This window comes from Gopherus evgoodei, chromosome 1, assembly GCF_007399415.2.
Source record: "Gopherus evgoodei ecotype Sinaloan lineage chromosome 1, rGopEvg1_v1.p, whole genome shotgun sequence".
NCBI classification, from domain to species: Eukaryota; Metazoa; Chordata; order Testudines; family Testudinidae; genus Gopherus; species Gopherus evgoodei.
Window position 1 is genome coordinate 106,380,970 of NC_044322.1, and position 18,542 is coordinate 106,399,511.

Genomic DNA, 18,542 nt, shown 5'->3' on the forward strand with positions numbered 1-18,542 from the left:
AGTACCAGACCGAGTTATATTGGTGCTATCACTTCTGGCTCCTCTAAAACCCCAGGATCCATCAGCATTTATGAAGTTTGATCACTGTCAACTTGAAGTAGCTTCCTCCTCACTGGAACCAGTGGCTCAAACAAGCAGAGCCCCTCCCATACCAGGAATCCATTGCTGTCCCACAGCACAGTTTCTCTCTCTTGGATCTGGAATCCCCTCCTCCTTTGGGTCTCTGCATTTCCAGGAAGCTAGCATCATCTCTGAGGGAATCAACCACTGGAAGGAATTTATCACCTATCCCATACACAGAATACACCTTCCTTCCAATGGCACTGACTGTACTTCCCCTACCCTACATGTCCTCCACCACCCAAAAGACCTGCACTGGTCTGAGACCAAATTCTACATCATCTCTCTTGAAGCCGCTGGTACCCCATGCCCTGGGGCCCTCTGTGCCCACCTATTGACTCCTCCTGGCCATATTGGGGACCTGGGGACTAGTGCTCCCCTGCAGAGTCAATCCAATTTACCAGAGTCACCCTTTGCCTCCCCTCTAAGGGGATGATCAGATCTGCTCCCGGATCCACCAGAAGAGGAGGAGGAACATTACACTCCAGATCCAGTGGTCCTTTTGGAACCAGCAAGGCTGCCATCATCATCCCCAGACAAAGCAGTGACTTCTACATCTCCTCCTACAGTCCCCCTTCCCCAGCACCGCCCCTCCCCTCCAATGGTTTCAGGCAGTTTCTTTCTCTGCAGAATTGCTGGAGAGCTTCAGATTCCTCTCAAGAAGATCCAGGACTCCCAGCATAATTTTTTAGACATCATCCCAACACCTGGATCCAACAGAATAGCTCTCCCCATTAATGAAGCCATACTGGAGCCAGCTAGGACAGTTTGGCATACCCTTGCTACCCGTGATCGCACCCCCCAAAAAGTGGAGAAACGCTATTATGTGTCAGCCAAAGGAGTGGAATTTCTGTTTTCTCACCCTACTCCCAACTCACTGGTGGTCCATCCAGCTTCTGAATGTGCTTGACCACAATATCTGTGGTTTACTCCTATCAATAAAGAGGGGAAATGCCTGGATATGGTGGGGAGAAAGGTCTTCCCATCACCCAGCTTCCAGTTCAGGGTAGCCAATTAACACACACTAACAGCTAAATATGATGATTTCCTGAGCTATGTCTATTTTGCAGAGTTTACTGACAGCCTTCTGCAGCAAGACAGAGCTTGTTTTCAATCTCTGATAGACAAGGGCAATCTGCAGGCCACTGAACCTCCTCTAAAGCTATGGCTACTGCCATTGTCGTGTGCAGGGAGTCATGGTTCCATGCGTCAGGCTCCCTAGGGAGATCCAGAATAACACTGAGGACTTCCCCTTTAATGAAACACACCTCTTGAAGAAGACAGACGAGTCCCTCCATGCCTTTAAGGACTCAGGAGCTACCCTCTACTCACTAGGGATATACATGCCTGTCCCTAAGAGTAAGTTCCACTGCCCATTGGTCAGATCTAGACATATGGCTCAGCAGTTCTTTTACATCAGAGGCCCTATGAACCACCACAGAAGAGACAGAGATTCAGAAGTCCTGTTTCCCTATACCCTCTGCAACAGACTCTGCATCCCAACCTCAGTCCCTGGCTTTACATTATTCAGGGTTTGCATCAGGTGTATATCAGAAGCCTTAAAGATCTTCCCTATATCATACAGGCTAATAGAGTCCTCCAGTTATCTTCTGATTCTCTTTCTTATGTTCACTTCTGGCAGTTGGCACCACTGAGCTTCTCATTGCACTGGACACCAGCCACAAGTTGCAATGGAATTACACTTATAAATTTACAACTTTAACATTTCTGTCATTACACCTTCCTAGCATGAAAATGGGCCTCCAGGGTGCCAAGGCAAACAAAAACAAACCACTGCTTGACACCTTCTCAGTCTTGCCATGAGGGGAAACAGTTCCCCAAACTGGAAACACAGTTCAAAATACACCTATCATAAACCTAGTCCCAGATTTGGACCTTAGCGTCCAAAATATGGGGGTTAGCATGAAAACCTCCAAGCTTAGTTACCAGCTTGGACCTGGTAAAGCTGCCACCACCCAAAAAATTAGAGTGTTTTGGGGCACTCTGGTCCCCCCAAAAACCTTCCCTGGGGACCCCAAGACCCAAATCCCTTGAGTCTCACAACAAAGGGAAATAAACCTTTTCCCTTCCCCCCTCCAGGTGTTCCTGGAGAGATACACAGAAGCAAACTCCGTGAATCTAAACAGAGGGAGTTCACCCTCTCTATTTCCAGTCCTGGAAACACAAGCAGTTCCCTCTTCACCCAGAGGGAATGCAAAGTCAGGGTAGTAAATCTAACACACACAGATTTCCCCCTGACTTCTTCCTCCCACCAGTTCCCTGGTGAGCTGCAGACTCAATTCCCTGGAGTTCCCCACTAAAGAAAAACTCCAAGAGGTCTTAAAAGAAAGCTTTATATAAAAAGAAAGAAAAAATACATAAAAATGGTCTCTCTGTATTAAGGTGACAAATACAGGGTCAATTGCTTAAAAGAATATTGAATAAACAGCCTTATTCAAAAAGAATACAATTCAAAGCACTCCAGCAACTATAGACATGTAAATACAAAACAACAAACCATCTTTGTACTCACAACTTGGAAACAGAAGATTAGAAAGCAGGAAATAGAAAAAATCACTCCTCATAGCTGAGAGAGTACAGGCAGAAGACCCCAGAACAAAGGACTCACACACAAAGTTCCCTCCACCAAGATTTGAAAAAGTCTTGTTTCCTGATTGGTCCTCTGGTCAGGTGTTTCAGATTACTTCTTTCCAGGTGAAAGAGACGTTAACCCTTAGCTATCTGTTTATGACAACACCTCCAATCTAGGGCTGGGCAGCAACAGCAGCAGGATGGCTGCTGCATTCCTGTGAGAGATTTATATTCAGCAAAGGGCTGGAACCATTTGAATTAATCTTTCTGCCTAGAGCATGGCCAATGCATAATTTCCATGTACATTCTGGGAGGAAGAAGGCTGTGAAAGAGACAAGCTTGACCCTTTCTTTCCCCCTCCTCCTCTCAGGACTCAGGTTGCTTTTCCCTTAGCTGGTCTCATCAAACATCCTCCCCACTGAAACATGGGACAGAGTTGGGCATTTTAATATTAGTATTAAATGATATTTTTGGTAGAGAGGGAACTTCTGCCTCCTGTGTCGAGCATTTCACTATTATATGTTCTATATTCTCCATGTCTTTACTTAGTTCAACCACAGCCATACTTATTCTTTAGTAGTTTTCTTCTTGGGTTACATTATTTTCTTAATATTTTCAAGGACAGATAAAAATGGTAGTAAGATGGCTCCATTTCTCTACAACTTACTGTACTGTGTTTCAGTAGGTCATGATGATCTTGGCACATCAGGAAATAATGCTCTTCCAGTATCAATTTGCTAGATATACTCTAATATATGTCAAGAGAGAGAAGGTTTTAGTGGGTAGCCATTACTCCACAGGGTTGAAAGATTAAATGACTTTTGGCTGTTATGGTCGAATCTGCAGACTGAAAGCATTACTGGACATTGGCCATTTTCTATTAAAAGAGAAACAGTTTTCAGTATAAACTACTAATCCCATTTATTTTAATTCTTCTTTTCTTTTTTTTAAATGATTTTAGTCTTTCTTGACCTTCTGCACCTGAGGACAGATCTACACTAGAAGTGCTACACTGGCACAGCTACACTGCTGTAGCTTGTCTGGTGAAGGAGCTCTATGCCGACGGGCAAGTACTCTCCCATCTGCACAATTACTCCACCTCCATGAAAGACAGTAGCTATGTCAGCAGGACAGCATCTCCTGCAGTATAGAGCTGGTGTGGACAGTGCTTAGTTCGCTGTAACTTGTGTCGCTTGGGGGAGGAGCGGGTTCACATCCCTGAACGACATAAGTTAGATTGACTTAAGTGGTAGTGCAGACCTGTCCTCAGAGGCAGATTTTTCTTTTCTTTCTGAATTGTGGCAGTGGGTACTGAAAGCTTCTCCCTAATGACCCATATTACAGCTCTCATAGCACTTTGGCAACACTGCACCAATCATGCAAGGGAAGTATGAACCTGACCCAAAACCCATTAAAGTCAATGGGAGCCTTCGATTGTTTTCACTGGGCTTTGGATCAGTCCGTAAAAGAGCTCTGAACTCAAGAACCACTGCCATGGAAAGACAAAAAATTGGAAGGGGCAGGTGAGTTATGGGAAGGAAGGTAGCCGTATTTTTTTAAAGAGAGAGCTAGAGGGAGGAATAGGCAGTCATTCCACGAGGGAGTAGTTCTGCAGGAAAGATATGGATTCAGAAATAAGAAAACACAGTCAAATAGCTAATACATGAGTATGTGAATCTTGCTAGCATAATGATATTTTGTAGAAATCCCCTTACATGTTGACACTTACATTTGAGCTAAATTCTGTCTTTGAGTTTATTTAAGTGGGAGAGCAGATTTAATTTATTTTCTCACTTAATTACCATATAGTCTTTCAATATGTGTCAATATACAACTTGTGTCTGTAGGCCAATTGGGCCTGATAGGTAGGTTCTGTTCATCCATTTTCCATAAGGGTGTGTGGCTAGCTATATAAGCTGATGGTAACAATATTAACTTAAGTATGTTCCTACTCATAAAACAAATATAATGTTTGGAAATTCACATTTGTGCTCATACAAAGAGAGTAAATGTTTTATAATAGAATATTTTGAATATTTACAGCTCAACTAAAATAGGGACATTTTTTTCTTTGTCAAAGTGAGAAGGATCATTTAGCCCCCTGGTGTTTTGACTCATAGGAATTCACATAAAAAAAAGAGAAGAAAAGAAACAGTAATAGTTAATCATTCCATGACTGGCATATTCAAACTTCTTTTCCCCGTTATGAGAGCAAATGTCTTTATTACACTCACTGTCTCATGATTATGTCATGAGCTCTAAGCATCATGTCTTCCAGGAACTCTGAAGCTAAGAAGTGAATGGGGAATTCATGAGTTGACTCTATTGCTTATTGTATTTGTTACATTTGAAAAAAAAATACTCCAGTGGTTTAAAGATATACAGAGTGTGACAATGTTTCTAACTCTCCACCATGCCACAAGTAATGGCCTAATTGTTCCCCAGTTTACAACCCATTCAATCTCTTTGACTTGAATGAGATTTTGCCAGGTGTAAGTCAGGGCAGAATTTGACTATGAGAGTTAAACACTCAGTCACATTCCTGGCTATGTCTAATAATGTTCAAAATATTCTTATTTGTCATAGAACCTGGGAAGTTTTCCTTTTAAAATCTTCCACTCTTGAAGCCTCTGACCCTGCCTGCCTAGCTACCATAAACTGCCTATTGCCGTGCTTTCAGCCTTACTGGCTTCTCCCAATATCAGTGTCAGTATCTCTCTTCACATAAGCTTTTGTTTATTCATTATCAAGTTAAGATGCTGCCAATCTTTGTTGCAATGTACTTATGATGAGAGCAACAGAGTGAGTTTGAACAAACAGCCAACTCTCAATAGTGCTGACTAGCAGAATAACAGCTGTAGAAGCCATATTTTTTTGTATTCTTTTCTCTTAATTTTTTTTGACATTTTAGAAAGTTGACAGGGGTAGTGGAATGGTGCACAAGTATGTTTGTGTTAGGGATACCTGACAGAGGAAAGTTGATAGTATTATATATGGAAAGTAGTTTCCAAATTACTGTAGGCGTGTATCAAGATGTTGTGAAGTTCAAGTGCATTTCAAACTAATATTTAATTGTGCATGATGTGCAGTATACCCATTTCAAGATGCCACTGCGCAATGCAACATCTTATGTAATAAATATGTTTTGAAAAAATAGGGACCTATTTGTTATGCTATCCATAGAATGATCTTATTTAGAAAACTCACCTAATTCCACAGAGCAGGAAATAAGTCAACATTATATGTCCAATATTTATGCACTATAGGTGTTCATTGTAGGGTTTTATTTCCGTTACTAGCAATCAGCCAATATACGTGGTGGTATTTTTCTATTGGATCATTGGAACCTACTACTGAGAAGTAGAAATGCCCTACATATATAAAATAAACATAAGTTCAGTTATATAACCCAGAGTTCTGTGGGGTGAAATCTAGATTTGCGTCCCCTCACCTAGGCTTGTGGTAGAGAAGATAGAACTATTTCAAATACCAATGTGGTTCGCATTAGCTATGTCTAAACTTACGACAGTGTGTAGAATACAGACGCCGAGCATGGGTATAAATAACAGTGTAGGTGGTGAGGCAGTGCTTAGCGAGTAGAGTAAAGACATGCCAGAATCTTAGGGTATAAACCCTACATGGCTCTCTATATGACCAAGCAAGTGTATTATCCTGCTGTTTTCCTGCTGCTGGAGCCTTTCCTGGTCACAGAGAAAGGCTGCAGCAGTAGGGAAAGGCTCTGGCTGTGGGGAGGCAGTGCCTTTCACTGCCACGTATGGCTGCACATCGCAGTATGGACACAGCCTGCTTTTCACTGTGGTGTGTTTCTACATATACTATCCACACCACTGCCAATGTATACAAGGACTAGGAATTGTATCTCTGTAGTTTCTCTTTAATATTTGCCCTGTTAGCAATTAAAGGCATGCATTTGCTGCCGTGAATGGAGCACATGGAACAGTTAATTTGTGTCTAAAGATGTCTGTCCCAGATATACTTCATATCTGTCCACCGTTTGCTTCGTCTAGTTAAAGGTGGTAGTAGACTATCCATTTAGCTGGATAGTACCTGTCCATATTGCTTTTCAGCATTTCAACCTTAAAATATTTAAAAAAAAACACCTCTTTTTCAAGGGCACTGCATTAGTCAAAGGAGACATATATGTGTCTCTGAAAGAAAAAAAATTGCAAAATAGATATACAAAAATCCACTGTAAACTTGAATTTCTCATATAAATTGCAGATGTTGGAGTGCTCAATAAATCTTCTGGGTATCAAGAAAAAGAAGGACCCCAGTCAACCACTTTATACTTTTTATGTAATAGCAGGCATAGTAATTATGTAGGTGGTTTATGATGATCTATAGGCAACTGTATTGACTATTACCAGCTAAAGATTTGTGGAGTTTCTCTTTCAGGCAAATTTTATATAAGGTATAATATGTAGCTGTACTTTACAACCAACATGCTACTACCAAGGCTAAGTCAAGCATTTACTTCACATTCTTTAATGTTGTACTGTATGCCAAGTCAGAATCTCCTGAGGCTCTAGCTCTTTTCTTAAATTAGCTAATATGGGAGGGTGCAGGAGACATAGCTGATGAACAGAGAGTTAATTTAAATTCAGTTTTCCCTTCCCTTTGCACAGAGGTTCAATGTGCATGTGTGTTATAGACATAATTTGTCTTTTGGGGAGAAATGAAAGTATCTGTGGGAAGACATGGATCCGTACCCCAGGGCTTTAGAATTGTGTTTAACTGTCAGAGCCAGGCTGTCTTATGGATCTAGCTGTAGATCACTCTGGGTGCGGCTCAATCTATAAAGAGGCCATGTCACTTTGGGATTTGCCTTGAGGAGGAGGAGGAGAAGAAGGAGGATTATGATGTTACACTTTAACAATGTACACTTATTTTGCTCTCTGATGGTGGTGGCTGTTATTATGGTGGCTGTTATTATGATAGCATATAAAGGATCAAATCCAAGATCAGTACAATGCCATTGCACAAGCCCATAGAAGGACATAGTCCCTGCCCCAAAGAGCTTACAGTCAATATACAATACAATGAGACAAAGAAAATGTGACTATTCTTATCCCCACTTTACAGAGGGAACTGAAGAACAGATGGATTAAATGACTTGTTCATAAGCACGTACAATGTTTGTGGCAGCAACTGAACCCAGGGATCTTAAGTTCCTGTCCAGTGCCTTGACACTATTTCAAGGCACTACCTATGTTTGTTTCTGCAGACAATGGTGGAAAAAGCAGACTGATAAAGATAAGACACCTGATTCTCCACTGCCTTGCACCAGCTGTCGTCATCCACATTAGGACAGCAAGGCTACCATTCTGATCTGATAGTATTTATATCTCCTTTGCACAGTTGTCAATGGTTACAGAAGGTGCTAAGCAGTGGAGCCTTATATCCAGGATGTAAGATATTAGAATATTAGCGGGTCAGTCTCAAAACTATGTCTGTGACAGTTTTGTGTCTACTATTTTAAGATGCTGGACTTTTGTGTGCTTTTCTTGGTTATCTTAGAAGGAAGAATTCTTAAAGAACTGCCATGGCAGAAAACGGGTATTTGCCACTCTTTTGGGATGTATGAAAGGTCACCTAAATTCTCCCCCTAGGAGAAGGTGAGAGAGAGACAAAACCACATGTGACAGTTATTAGTCACGTCACTTAATGCACTAGTGCATTATACTCAGATATTACAGTAGTAAGGACAGTATAAGAACCTATATAGAATTGAGCAGAATCTAAAATATAGGCAGTATATTTGTCACAAACTTTCAGAGCAAGAGATTATCATGCATGTAGAAGGAGGAAGGCTTGTTTTTGATTTTGTAAACTGATATATATGAAAAGAAACAGCACAAATGAAACCCAGTTAATTCTTTGCTATTATAAACTCTAGATTGCATTTAATTATTGTCTTTTCCTGAAAAAATGTTTCTAGTGTGTTTAGTGTTTACTTAAAATTCATTTAAAAATGTGATTTGATTAGTAGATACCAGGTTACTCTCTGTGTGTGTGTGTGTGTGTGTGTGTGTGTGTGTGTGTGTGTGTGTGTGTGTGTGTGAGAAAATACACTGTTCAGTGAAAAGCTGACAGGCTGTTTATTTATATCAGGTCCTGAAACTAATATGAACTTGACAAGCAGGGAAGATCCCACCGCATCAGAAACTGGATCAGAAACCCAAGATAAAAACGCAAACAACCGTGGAACTCAATCGTCTAATCCACTGTCCAGTTCCGTAACTGCTGAAAATGGAAATTCAGTCTCAAATGGTAAGTATCCAAAAACATTCTAACATAAAATTGCTAAAGTGGTTTTCTAAATGACTTTTTTTAAGATATAGTCAAACTCTAGAATGTTTTGAGTTGCAAAATATCAATCAAAAGCTGGCTTAACTTTGTATTTATGAGTTGGTAAGCCTGAATCCAATAATAACTGAGTGTGAATGACTCAGAATTGCCTTTATTGAGGAATTTGTAGTTAGCTCACTAACTCATATAAGTGGGCTGGGCAACTGAGAATTCAGGTTTCTGATCTTCTAATCAATGTAAAGTGGATTGAAAATGGAAAATATACTCTTCTCTTGATACAGGTTTTCCTGCTAATGAAAGCTGAGTAACGTATGGTTGTAAGTGGTGCTGAAGAAACAATACAAATTTACAAGCACCTAGGCAGTGATGGCCAGGTCCTCCAAGGCACTAATTGCCCCAAAACTCATTGATTTTAATCTATTTAGGACTTGTCTACACACAAAAGTTGTACCTGATAGTTAAATCAGTACAACCCCCTTAGTGTGGACACAGTTATATCAGTATAAAAGTGCTTATACCAGTATAGCTCATTCCCATATGGAGAGGGGAACGTACTATACCACTGTAGGGCACATCTGTGCCGGTATAACTATATCCACAGTGGAAGTTATATCAGTATAAATATTTCAGGAAAAAATCACACCCTGCGCCAAAATAGTTATACTGGTACAAAATCTATGTGTGGACTGGGCTTTAGATTCTTATCTAGCTAGGGTTTTAGTAGTATTTTCTAATAGGGTTTTAGTAGTATTTTCTAATATTTACTGTTGACAGTTAAGAAATGAAGTCACATTTTATATATTAAATTTACATGCCTGAAGAGTTTATAAAGGGTTAATAAATGATTAAGAGTTTCTCTCGTAAATAGCTAATCAGTTGTTACAGAATCTAACAGGTCAAGAGTTTTCTTGTAGCCATTTATAATTTCTATTGATGGGTTATAACCATCAATAACCCTACTACTCACACTGGTAACATGCTTATAACATCTATTAATAATTTATCAACCCTTTTAAAATTATTACTAGAACTTTACTATACAGTGTGACCAGAAAAGTGTAATGATTAGAGCAGATTGGGAATTTTCCAGCCAACTGTTTTGTTGGCTTAAAAATGCTGATTTGCTGAAACTGAAAATTTGTGCAGAAACAGATCAGTTTTGACAGAATGTTAATCAGGAGAGATGTGGAAGGTCCAAGCTCTAGAGCAGGGACATGAGTCTCCCACATCCTATGTGAGTACCCTAACTCCTAATCCACAGAGTCAATCTCTAGCATTCTGGTCCAATGAATACTTGATTTTATATATACAAGATAGAACCAGGGGCGGCTGTAGGGATTTTGCCACCCCAAGCTCAGCAGGTAGGCTGCCTTCTACGGCGTACCTGCGGAGGGTCCACTGGTCCAGCCGCAGGAAGCCGCGGGACCAGCGGACCCTCCGCAGGCAAGCTGCCGAAGGCAGAGCGCCCCCTGTGGCTTGCCGCCCCAAGCACGCACTTGGCTTGCTGGGGCCTGGAGCCACCCTGTATAGAACAGCTCCAACAGGAGAGAATGAGAGAGAGACCCATCCCACCAGAAAATAGTCCGTGGCTTATGACACTTACCTGGGAGGGGGATACACATATTTAAATCTCTGCTCTAGATCAGTGATGAGTGCCCAAGTTATTGGCTATTACAGGGTGCAATGGGTGGGCCTCTCTTTCTGATTTTTCATGAAAAAAATTGAAAGGTCTCAGTTTTGTTCCATACTGGAATGAAACCAAATTCCAAAACCTTTTTTTTTTTTTTACAAAACAAAATTCTTGTTTTCCAGCCAGCCCTAGTAATGATGGTTACATCAGTTAACAAATTGAAAAACCTCTGGAGCACTTTGGAAGAAGGATTAAAGGAATCCATGATTCCAAAGATGATCTATTTTTTTTTTTAAAGTAGAAAAGTCCTTCAGTTATGACAGCTTAGCTTCTTAAATGTTTTACAATCTGTCTTTTCTTGGGTATCTTTAGAGAATGATGACATTTGAGAACATGCCCATAAGATTTATCCCATTTTAAAGTGTGGACTTACTCTTTTATTTTACTGCTCATCAAACTCTGCTAACTTTGTGGAATATTTGGCATGAAATGCACTATTAAATATATGATATTTAGATGATAAAACTACCAAGTACTGAGATGTACCAGCAGTCTGATTTCCATAGTTAGAAGTAGAAATCCAGAGTAATACATTACTCATTTAAGCAAATACTGAAGCAATTTCTTAAATAAAATCTTATCCTTTGCTGTCATGAAGAGTGAGGTGACCGTACCACTCCTCTGAAGCATGTAGTATAATAAAAGAAATTTAAAGTTATTATACTCAAAAGAACAATCATTTTGCAAGACTTTAATCTTACTTATGGAATAATCTGATGAATTCTTTAGAAAACCATTACTAAGCAGCTAAAAAGTTGACCGGCACAACCTCCTAAGAGATGAATGCTGTATCACATTCAGAAGCTAAGTTGAATTAGTATGGAATTTTAATGGACCTTTTTCATTTTTATATATTGTAATCCTTTTCCTCCTTAGTTTGTCTTCCTTCAGTGTTCGTAGTAACAGCATGGAAAAGCAGAGTGCCACAACAGAACTGTGACATTTCCTAAAGCACTAACCCTCCAGACCTACCATACTTCTTAGTTTAACAGGAAGAATCACATAAGTGTTTCTAAAATACACAAACAATAAGCAGAAATTCCATCTAGCACTTTATGGCCTACAGCTGAAAAGTGCCAGATCCTAACAATAAAACAGCAGAGTTCATAGAAGAAAGCACTCAAGTACTGAAGAGTGGGCTAATATATCCAGGATCTTGATAGACTCCAGTGTATGGACTTGATGGACTGTCAGTGCGTGGAAATTTACTGTTCATCCCTTCCAAATATTAATTAAAATGTGGTAGAAGAGATCTGGGAATAACAAATTAAGAAAAATGATTAACTATAACCACTATGAAATTATCTGACTATACTGGATGGGGACATACAGGTCATTTTGTGAACTTGAAAGACAAATCCCCAAACTATGTTGCAGTCCACTCCACCACTGTCCCTAGGAACAGGCCCCTCTGATGGCTTGTCTTTGCTGCAGAGCTAACTTGAGTTATAGCACAAGTGTCACCCCTAATTCAAGTCCTAGCCACACACAAAACACATTAACTCAAGTGTAGTGGTGATGTTAATTCAAGCTGGTGACTCATCAGGCAGTGTAAGTGAGCATTCAAATTAGCACAGTTCATCAGCTGCTGACACAACCACTCTGTTCTGCTATCACAGGTTGAAGTGTTATTTTGCAGTGTGGCCACTCTTGAGGTAGGCTAGCTTGAGAGAAGTTAACTCAAGTGTAGATAACTCGAGTTAACTCTGCAGTGAAGACATAGCCTAAGCTAAACAATACCTTGTCATTTCAAGTATTAATTTCCAACCAGGATTCAATGGCAGCTCCAGATGTTGCTTACTTAGGCCTGCTCTACACTTAAAGGATTTGGCAACATAGCTGTATGATTAGGAGTGTGAAAAAAACCACATCTCTAACCGACATAACTATGCTAGCAAAAGCCCTACTGTAAACTCAGTTATATCAACTAAGACGTCTTTTTGCTAGCATAGCTTATTTTATTCAGGGAACTGGTAAAAGCTATAACAGCAAAAGCACTTTTTTGCTTCTATAAGCTGCATCTCTACTCGGGGGGGTTACCAGTATTGCTATAAGAAAAAACCCTTTCAGTGGAGTCAAGGCTTTAGAATCAATGCCATATGACAGGGGGTCTCTAGCTTTTTTTGAATCACACTCTCCCCTAACCATTTTTTTTTTACTTGGAACACCCTCCCCAAAATGGGACTTCTCAATGTAATCTAGATGAACCAGGGCCATTAATACATTGATTCCAATAAAAGGGATTCTACTTTAAATAAATCACTCTTTTGATCCTGCTGTCTAACCGTGAACAGGCTAGGAAACCTTTTAAAAGCACATACTTTAATATCCACAATGTTTTCAGGGAAGTATTTCTCAGTTTCATCATTGAAGAGTGCTAATGAGCATTGCAACTGTGCATACCAGCTCGTAACACCACTGGCTGAAATTTGACTGAGGCACTCCTCCATTAAGAAGGAGAGGTGACTGGGCCAAATTTGAATCAGTGGCATTGTGATCTTGTGAATGAGTGGGAAGGCTCACTGCACTGCCCTAGAAAGTTTGATGTGTCCCCCGCTTTCCCTTGGTTGAGAAACCCTAGCATAGAAGAAGGCTGTGTAGAGAGAGAAAAGAGAGCTATACTAACCAGAAAACTAGGGCAAGGAAGTCTCAGGAAATATAGGAGCCAACCTGTATAGGTTATACTTCTGGGTTTCATATTTTTGAATTTAGTGCCTGTCAAAGTGTTTGGAAGGAAACAAAGCTGGATGCTTTTGTTAAACTGGTGTTAATTTGGGTGAAACCAGAAGCTCCTCAACAAAACCCAACCCAGAGACCATGATTTGTGCTCAAACCTGATCCTCTGGTTTAAGTAACTTTTGTTCTAATGGTTGTGCCCCTGCTAAACTGATATTTCCAACTTTGTGATGAATTAAGCAAAGGTCTTATTCAGTGCACAGCTGTGGTGTCCTAATATTTACCCAAGTGTATGTAAAGGAAACCTTTCAGAATGTAATCTACAACTCCATTTATCTTTCCAAACTCCACCAGCTCTCTGCTTTCCATGTCCATGCTGACGTACTTCTTTGAACTTCAGTGTACATGGAAACTGTGCTTATTTGATAAGACATCTTATCTAAGTACCTTACGTAGAAATAAACAGATGAATCACTGATGCCTGGGACTTAGATCAAGGCTATCCTTTAACAGTGTCCTAATGTGGAAGGATATACCAGAATATTATTTTTTTTATAAAAAAAGCAACAGTAGTGGCTAAGAAAATATTTGTAGTTTATTTTGTTGATGTTCTTGAATCACACCAGTATTTCACATTATTTCTTACAGCGCCCACACAAAATAGCATTATACATTAAAAGAATGTGGATGATTCTTTAATCATATGAACTGAGTTAAATCAGGAATAACTCCCCTTAAATCACTGAAGAGGCATCAGTATAGAACTGGTGTGATATCAACATAGAGTGTAGAATATTAGCTAATTTTTTTTAAAAATCTGATAATTTATCAATTACCTATGTTTCACAAAAATTAATATCAACATATAAAACAGTTGTTTTTCATCTGTTTAAAAAAATCACCTCTGATGATTGGAGAGGTAGAAGTTTGCAGGATAGTACGGTTCCTGGGCCATTTAAACAAGCAAAAGACTCAATGCATTACAAGTTCTCATTTTAGTTTATTCTTTATTACATTTTGGACCTCTGATTATTTCTCTAAAGATTTCATGCATTTTATGTACAATACACAAAAATTTGCAAAGAGTGCAGTGTACAAACAGCATTTAGAGCTTGATTCTGAAGGAAAGGATGTTCTTATGGTGAAGACACTGGATCGGGGCTCAGGAGATCAAGGTACTAAGCACAGCTCTTCCACAGACTTCTTACATGAGCTTGGGAAATTCATTTTGAGTCAGGTCTTGGCCCTTTGCTCTGTCCTCTTTGCACTGTTCCAGTGGCACAAAGGGGATGGAAAATTGTTCTGAAAGGGAACCAGGGATTCCTCTGAGACAGGGAGAATCCCCGGCTGGTGTAAAAGCAGCATAATCTATAATGTAAGCTTTTCCAGAATCATTGTTCTCTCTGTAAAGTTGCACATACACCAACAGTAGCTGATAAGTAATAACAATAATTTATCTCTTGGAAAGTTTCAGTAAGCCTGGGTATAGTAATATGTCATCATATTTATGTCTTCTATACTCATTTAGAAAAAATGTCAAGCATTTTCAATCTCTGGCTGAAAGTCTGGCACTATATAAATGTCAGGCTATAAATTAGTATTATTTTGCTTTAGGTTTACCAGAGGAAAATGAATATTCAAGACTGTCAGCCAGCACTACAGCAAGCTCATCAAATCAAAGGCACAGGGAGAGCCACACTAGTCAGGTAAATATTTAGAGATGCTCTAATATACATTGCTGAAATGAATAAGAATGCTCACAGAGACTGCATACTGAAATCATTCCCTATTCACATGTTTGTGTTGGCTTTGAAACATACAGGTTTCCCTTAAATAATTCTCTTTATGTTAAGCCAAATACAATTATGAGTGTACTTTTCAAGTTTTTTCATTGTGGAGATGATCTTTCTGGAGGATTCTAATGCCACAATTCAAAGTTTATATCTCTTTATATTGCTGGTTTGTAAGGGCATAAATTTTCAGGAAGGCAATCTGACTCAGCAACCTGGGGGAAAGAGGACACTAATCTCTCCCAAAATGTTCACAGTCGCGCCAGAAAGACCTGAATTTTAATCAGCTTCATTAGAAGAAATGAATAATTATATAGGTCTCTTCATGCAAAAGTATTGAAGTCACTGAAAATATCATTAGGTACAAAAGGAGTATAAATATTGCATCTTAGTTACTTTGAAATTTGTGTCGAATTAATGGAACTTAATATAAAGTATTACCAACTTAAAATTAACTCTGGAGTACATTAAGTAAAACAAGTGTAGGGGAGGAATGGAGACCTTGGAGTAATCTATTTTCTTCAGTATTTTATATAAAACCTGAAACACTTTGCATTCCAGTTATTCAATTCTATTCAGGCATTAGGCCTTCCAGCCATTATTTTTACTTTATTTAACAGATATAATTAATATTTTCCATTTGTAATCCTCATATGTTTCATCCTGTCTTAAAAAAAATAGAGTTGTGAGCCATGTTTTATTTGAGACTAAAAATCTTGCTGCAACTGCCAAATGAAGTCCAAGGGGGAAATATGTTAGAGCAGAGAGGAATTTCCTCATTAGTAAGATCTAATTAGATGACGCAAGTTTCAAAATGTTGTACTAGAAGGTAAGGGATGTGCTTTGTCGAAATGTATAAGATTCTTATTGTTAGGTTTTTTTTTTATTTATTTTTGGCAATCCAAAACAACAAAGATGAAATCCAGGCCCAGCATGGGTGGCCGGTAAAGCTCTCCTTAAGGGAGGCTAGCCCCCAGCTCTGCCTCTTCCCCCCTGCCCCCAGCTGGAGCCCTGAGGCCACCTACCCCTCCCCTGCAGCCAAGGCCACAAATCCTCACCTGCCCAAAGGAGCCCCACACTGGCCAGAGGCCCAAGCACCCTCCCTCCGACGCTGCCCTTGGCCAGAAGAGTTTTGGGCTAGCCGAAGCCCCGATTCCTCTCTCACCCCCCCCCGCCGACCTGGAGGTGCCCCGGGCCAGGTGCAGCTCTGCTGCACCTCCCTTCCCCAGACCCCAAGCCACTGCAGGGAAAAGCCTCCCAGCAGGCTGTCTTTGGGGGCTACACAGCTCCTCCCACAACACCTGACTGGAACCTTTCCCTCACCGACTGGCTGCTCAGCACTTTATTCCTCTGACAGCACTTTCTTTCTACCCTCCCCCTTCCACACTTCAGACACTACTCAAACTCACACCCTCACAAATTCAGCCAACGTCACTTTGGCTTTAGAAGCACCTCTTGAGAGCCGCAGCTTCTCAGGCCCACAGATCCTTTGCACTTCCTGTAAACAAAAACACTAAAAATCAAGGAACTCACCAGTTAAAGCAATGCTTACATCCACACCAAAGACAGTTGCCTTGCCACCCAAATATCATAAACATGAACATACTCACAGAAGTCTTGTCTCCAAAATAAATTTAATTTCATGTTCTCAAAACTCATACCTACAAGCGCAATCTTAAATACAACTTCAGTAAGAAGAAGATATCTTACCTCTACCACAGACAGTGGGCTTGCATTTTATGCTTTTCCAATACAATCTGTTCTAATGAATGCACGCATCTCAAAATGTCGCAGCTACCAAGAAAAAAACGCCTGAAAGAAATCTGTGTTCATTTTTTTTCAGCAGAGAGATGTGAAAATCCACATAGTGAAAAGCATTCCTCATTATGAGTATGCTATGAAATGTATTTGACAATGATTTATTTTTTATAATTGGCATTTCTTATCATACTCGTCGTGACAGGAGAAATATGAGAGCCTAGGTTAAATCATTTTACCATGCTTCACTTCATTAGCCTCAGTTTATCACTTAGCAGCAGTTCTTTTACAGACATGTAATCAGACAAAGATTGTTGCACAGATCTTTAAAGATCCTAATTGCTATATAGGAAGAGGCACACATAGGACTGAAACGGAGTCTTTGGATTCCTTGGCAGATGCTCTGTCATTTCAACTAAAGGAAACTGGTTCATTAGCCTGTGGGGTCTTTTTATACTTACGCTTTTATTATATCTTACTGAGAATTGCTTATAGAGGTGAGAAAGTTAATTTCACTTATGCCACACAATCTCATGACTCTGATATATCACAGATGAAATTATGGTAATGGGGCTCATGGTACATTCTACACCCAAAGCAACAAAAACACACACATACACGCATTAAAGAGCAAATTTCAGTCCATTTACAGGAGCATAACATGTATAGCACCAGTGGCTTTTAATTTTAAACAATAATGAAGTTTTCATATATTTCAGAATTAGCACCAAATGTCCCATAGAATTAAAATCAGTTACTCAGATGATTATCCCTAGTGCTGGTTGACAATTTTTGACAAAAACTGTTTTAACTGAACAATAGGATTTTGACAATAATTTCATTTTCATCCAAATATTTTGGATTTTGTCAAAAATGTAAAATGAAAAATGTTGACAGGCCATTTCACATTTAAGAATTGTCAGAAAAATCCCACTCTCTCTCTCACTGGAAAAGAGAGAGTAAAATTAAAAATAGGAGTGGAATTTTTCCCACCAATAGGAAATGAATTTCAAAGTGAAATTTTATTTCAAAATGTTTTATCAAAAAAAATTTTCTTCAAAAGAAATGAAAAATGTTTCTTAAAGAAAAAAAAACTCACAAAACATACTTACCTTTTTTCAGCCAGCACTAATTAACCCTTTACTGCCCTTTTACAATTCTGTTACTGCATGGTCATAAGTTTCCAGGTTCAGTAGAATATATACATAGCAAGTGGATGCCTGATAAAAACAAATGACTCATGACTTTGCACTGGGCGTGGTGATGTAGCATTAATCATCCTTCTTACCAGGGCCGGCTCTTGGTTTTTGGCCATCCCGAGCCAAAAAAAAAAAGAAAGAAAAGAAAAGAAAAAAACGGCTAGAGTGTTGCCACCGAAGCAAAAAGATAAAAGCTGTCATGCTGCCGCTGAAGCAAAGGTGCCACCCCAAAGGGCTGAAAGGCCACCCCTGGAGAAGTGCCGCCCCAAGCACATGCTTGGGAGGCTGGTGCGTTGAGCTGGCTCTGCTTCTTGCGTCCCTAAACAATATGGCAGGCTGGATTGGGTGTCATAGATCTGAGGATCAGTGATCCAAAGGAGAGGCCAG

The 18,542-nt window shown here is 39.7% G+C and overlaps 1 protein-coding gene across 3 annotated transcripts in view; it reads left to right on the forward strand.

Moving 5' to 3' along the window:
• MYO16 (myosin XVI) overlaps positions 1 to 18,542 on the forward strand; it is a 623,763-nt gene that overhangs the window by 576,717 nt on the left and 28,504 nt on the right. For all 3 annotated transcript variants that reach the window (XM_030568459.1, XM_030568449.1, XM_030568467.1), the window contains exons 33-34: positions 8,845 to 9,003; positions 15,023 to 15,114. In XM_030568459.1, coding sequence (XP_030424319.1) covers positions 8,845 to 9,003; positions 15,023 to 15,114 — 251 coding nt within the window. The remainder of the gene's footprint in view (positions 1 to 8,844; positions 9,004 to 15,022; positions 15,115 to 18,542) is intronic.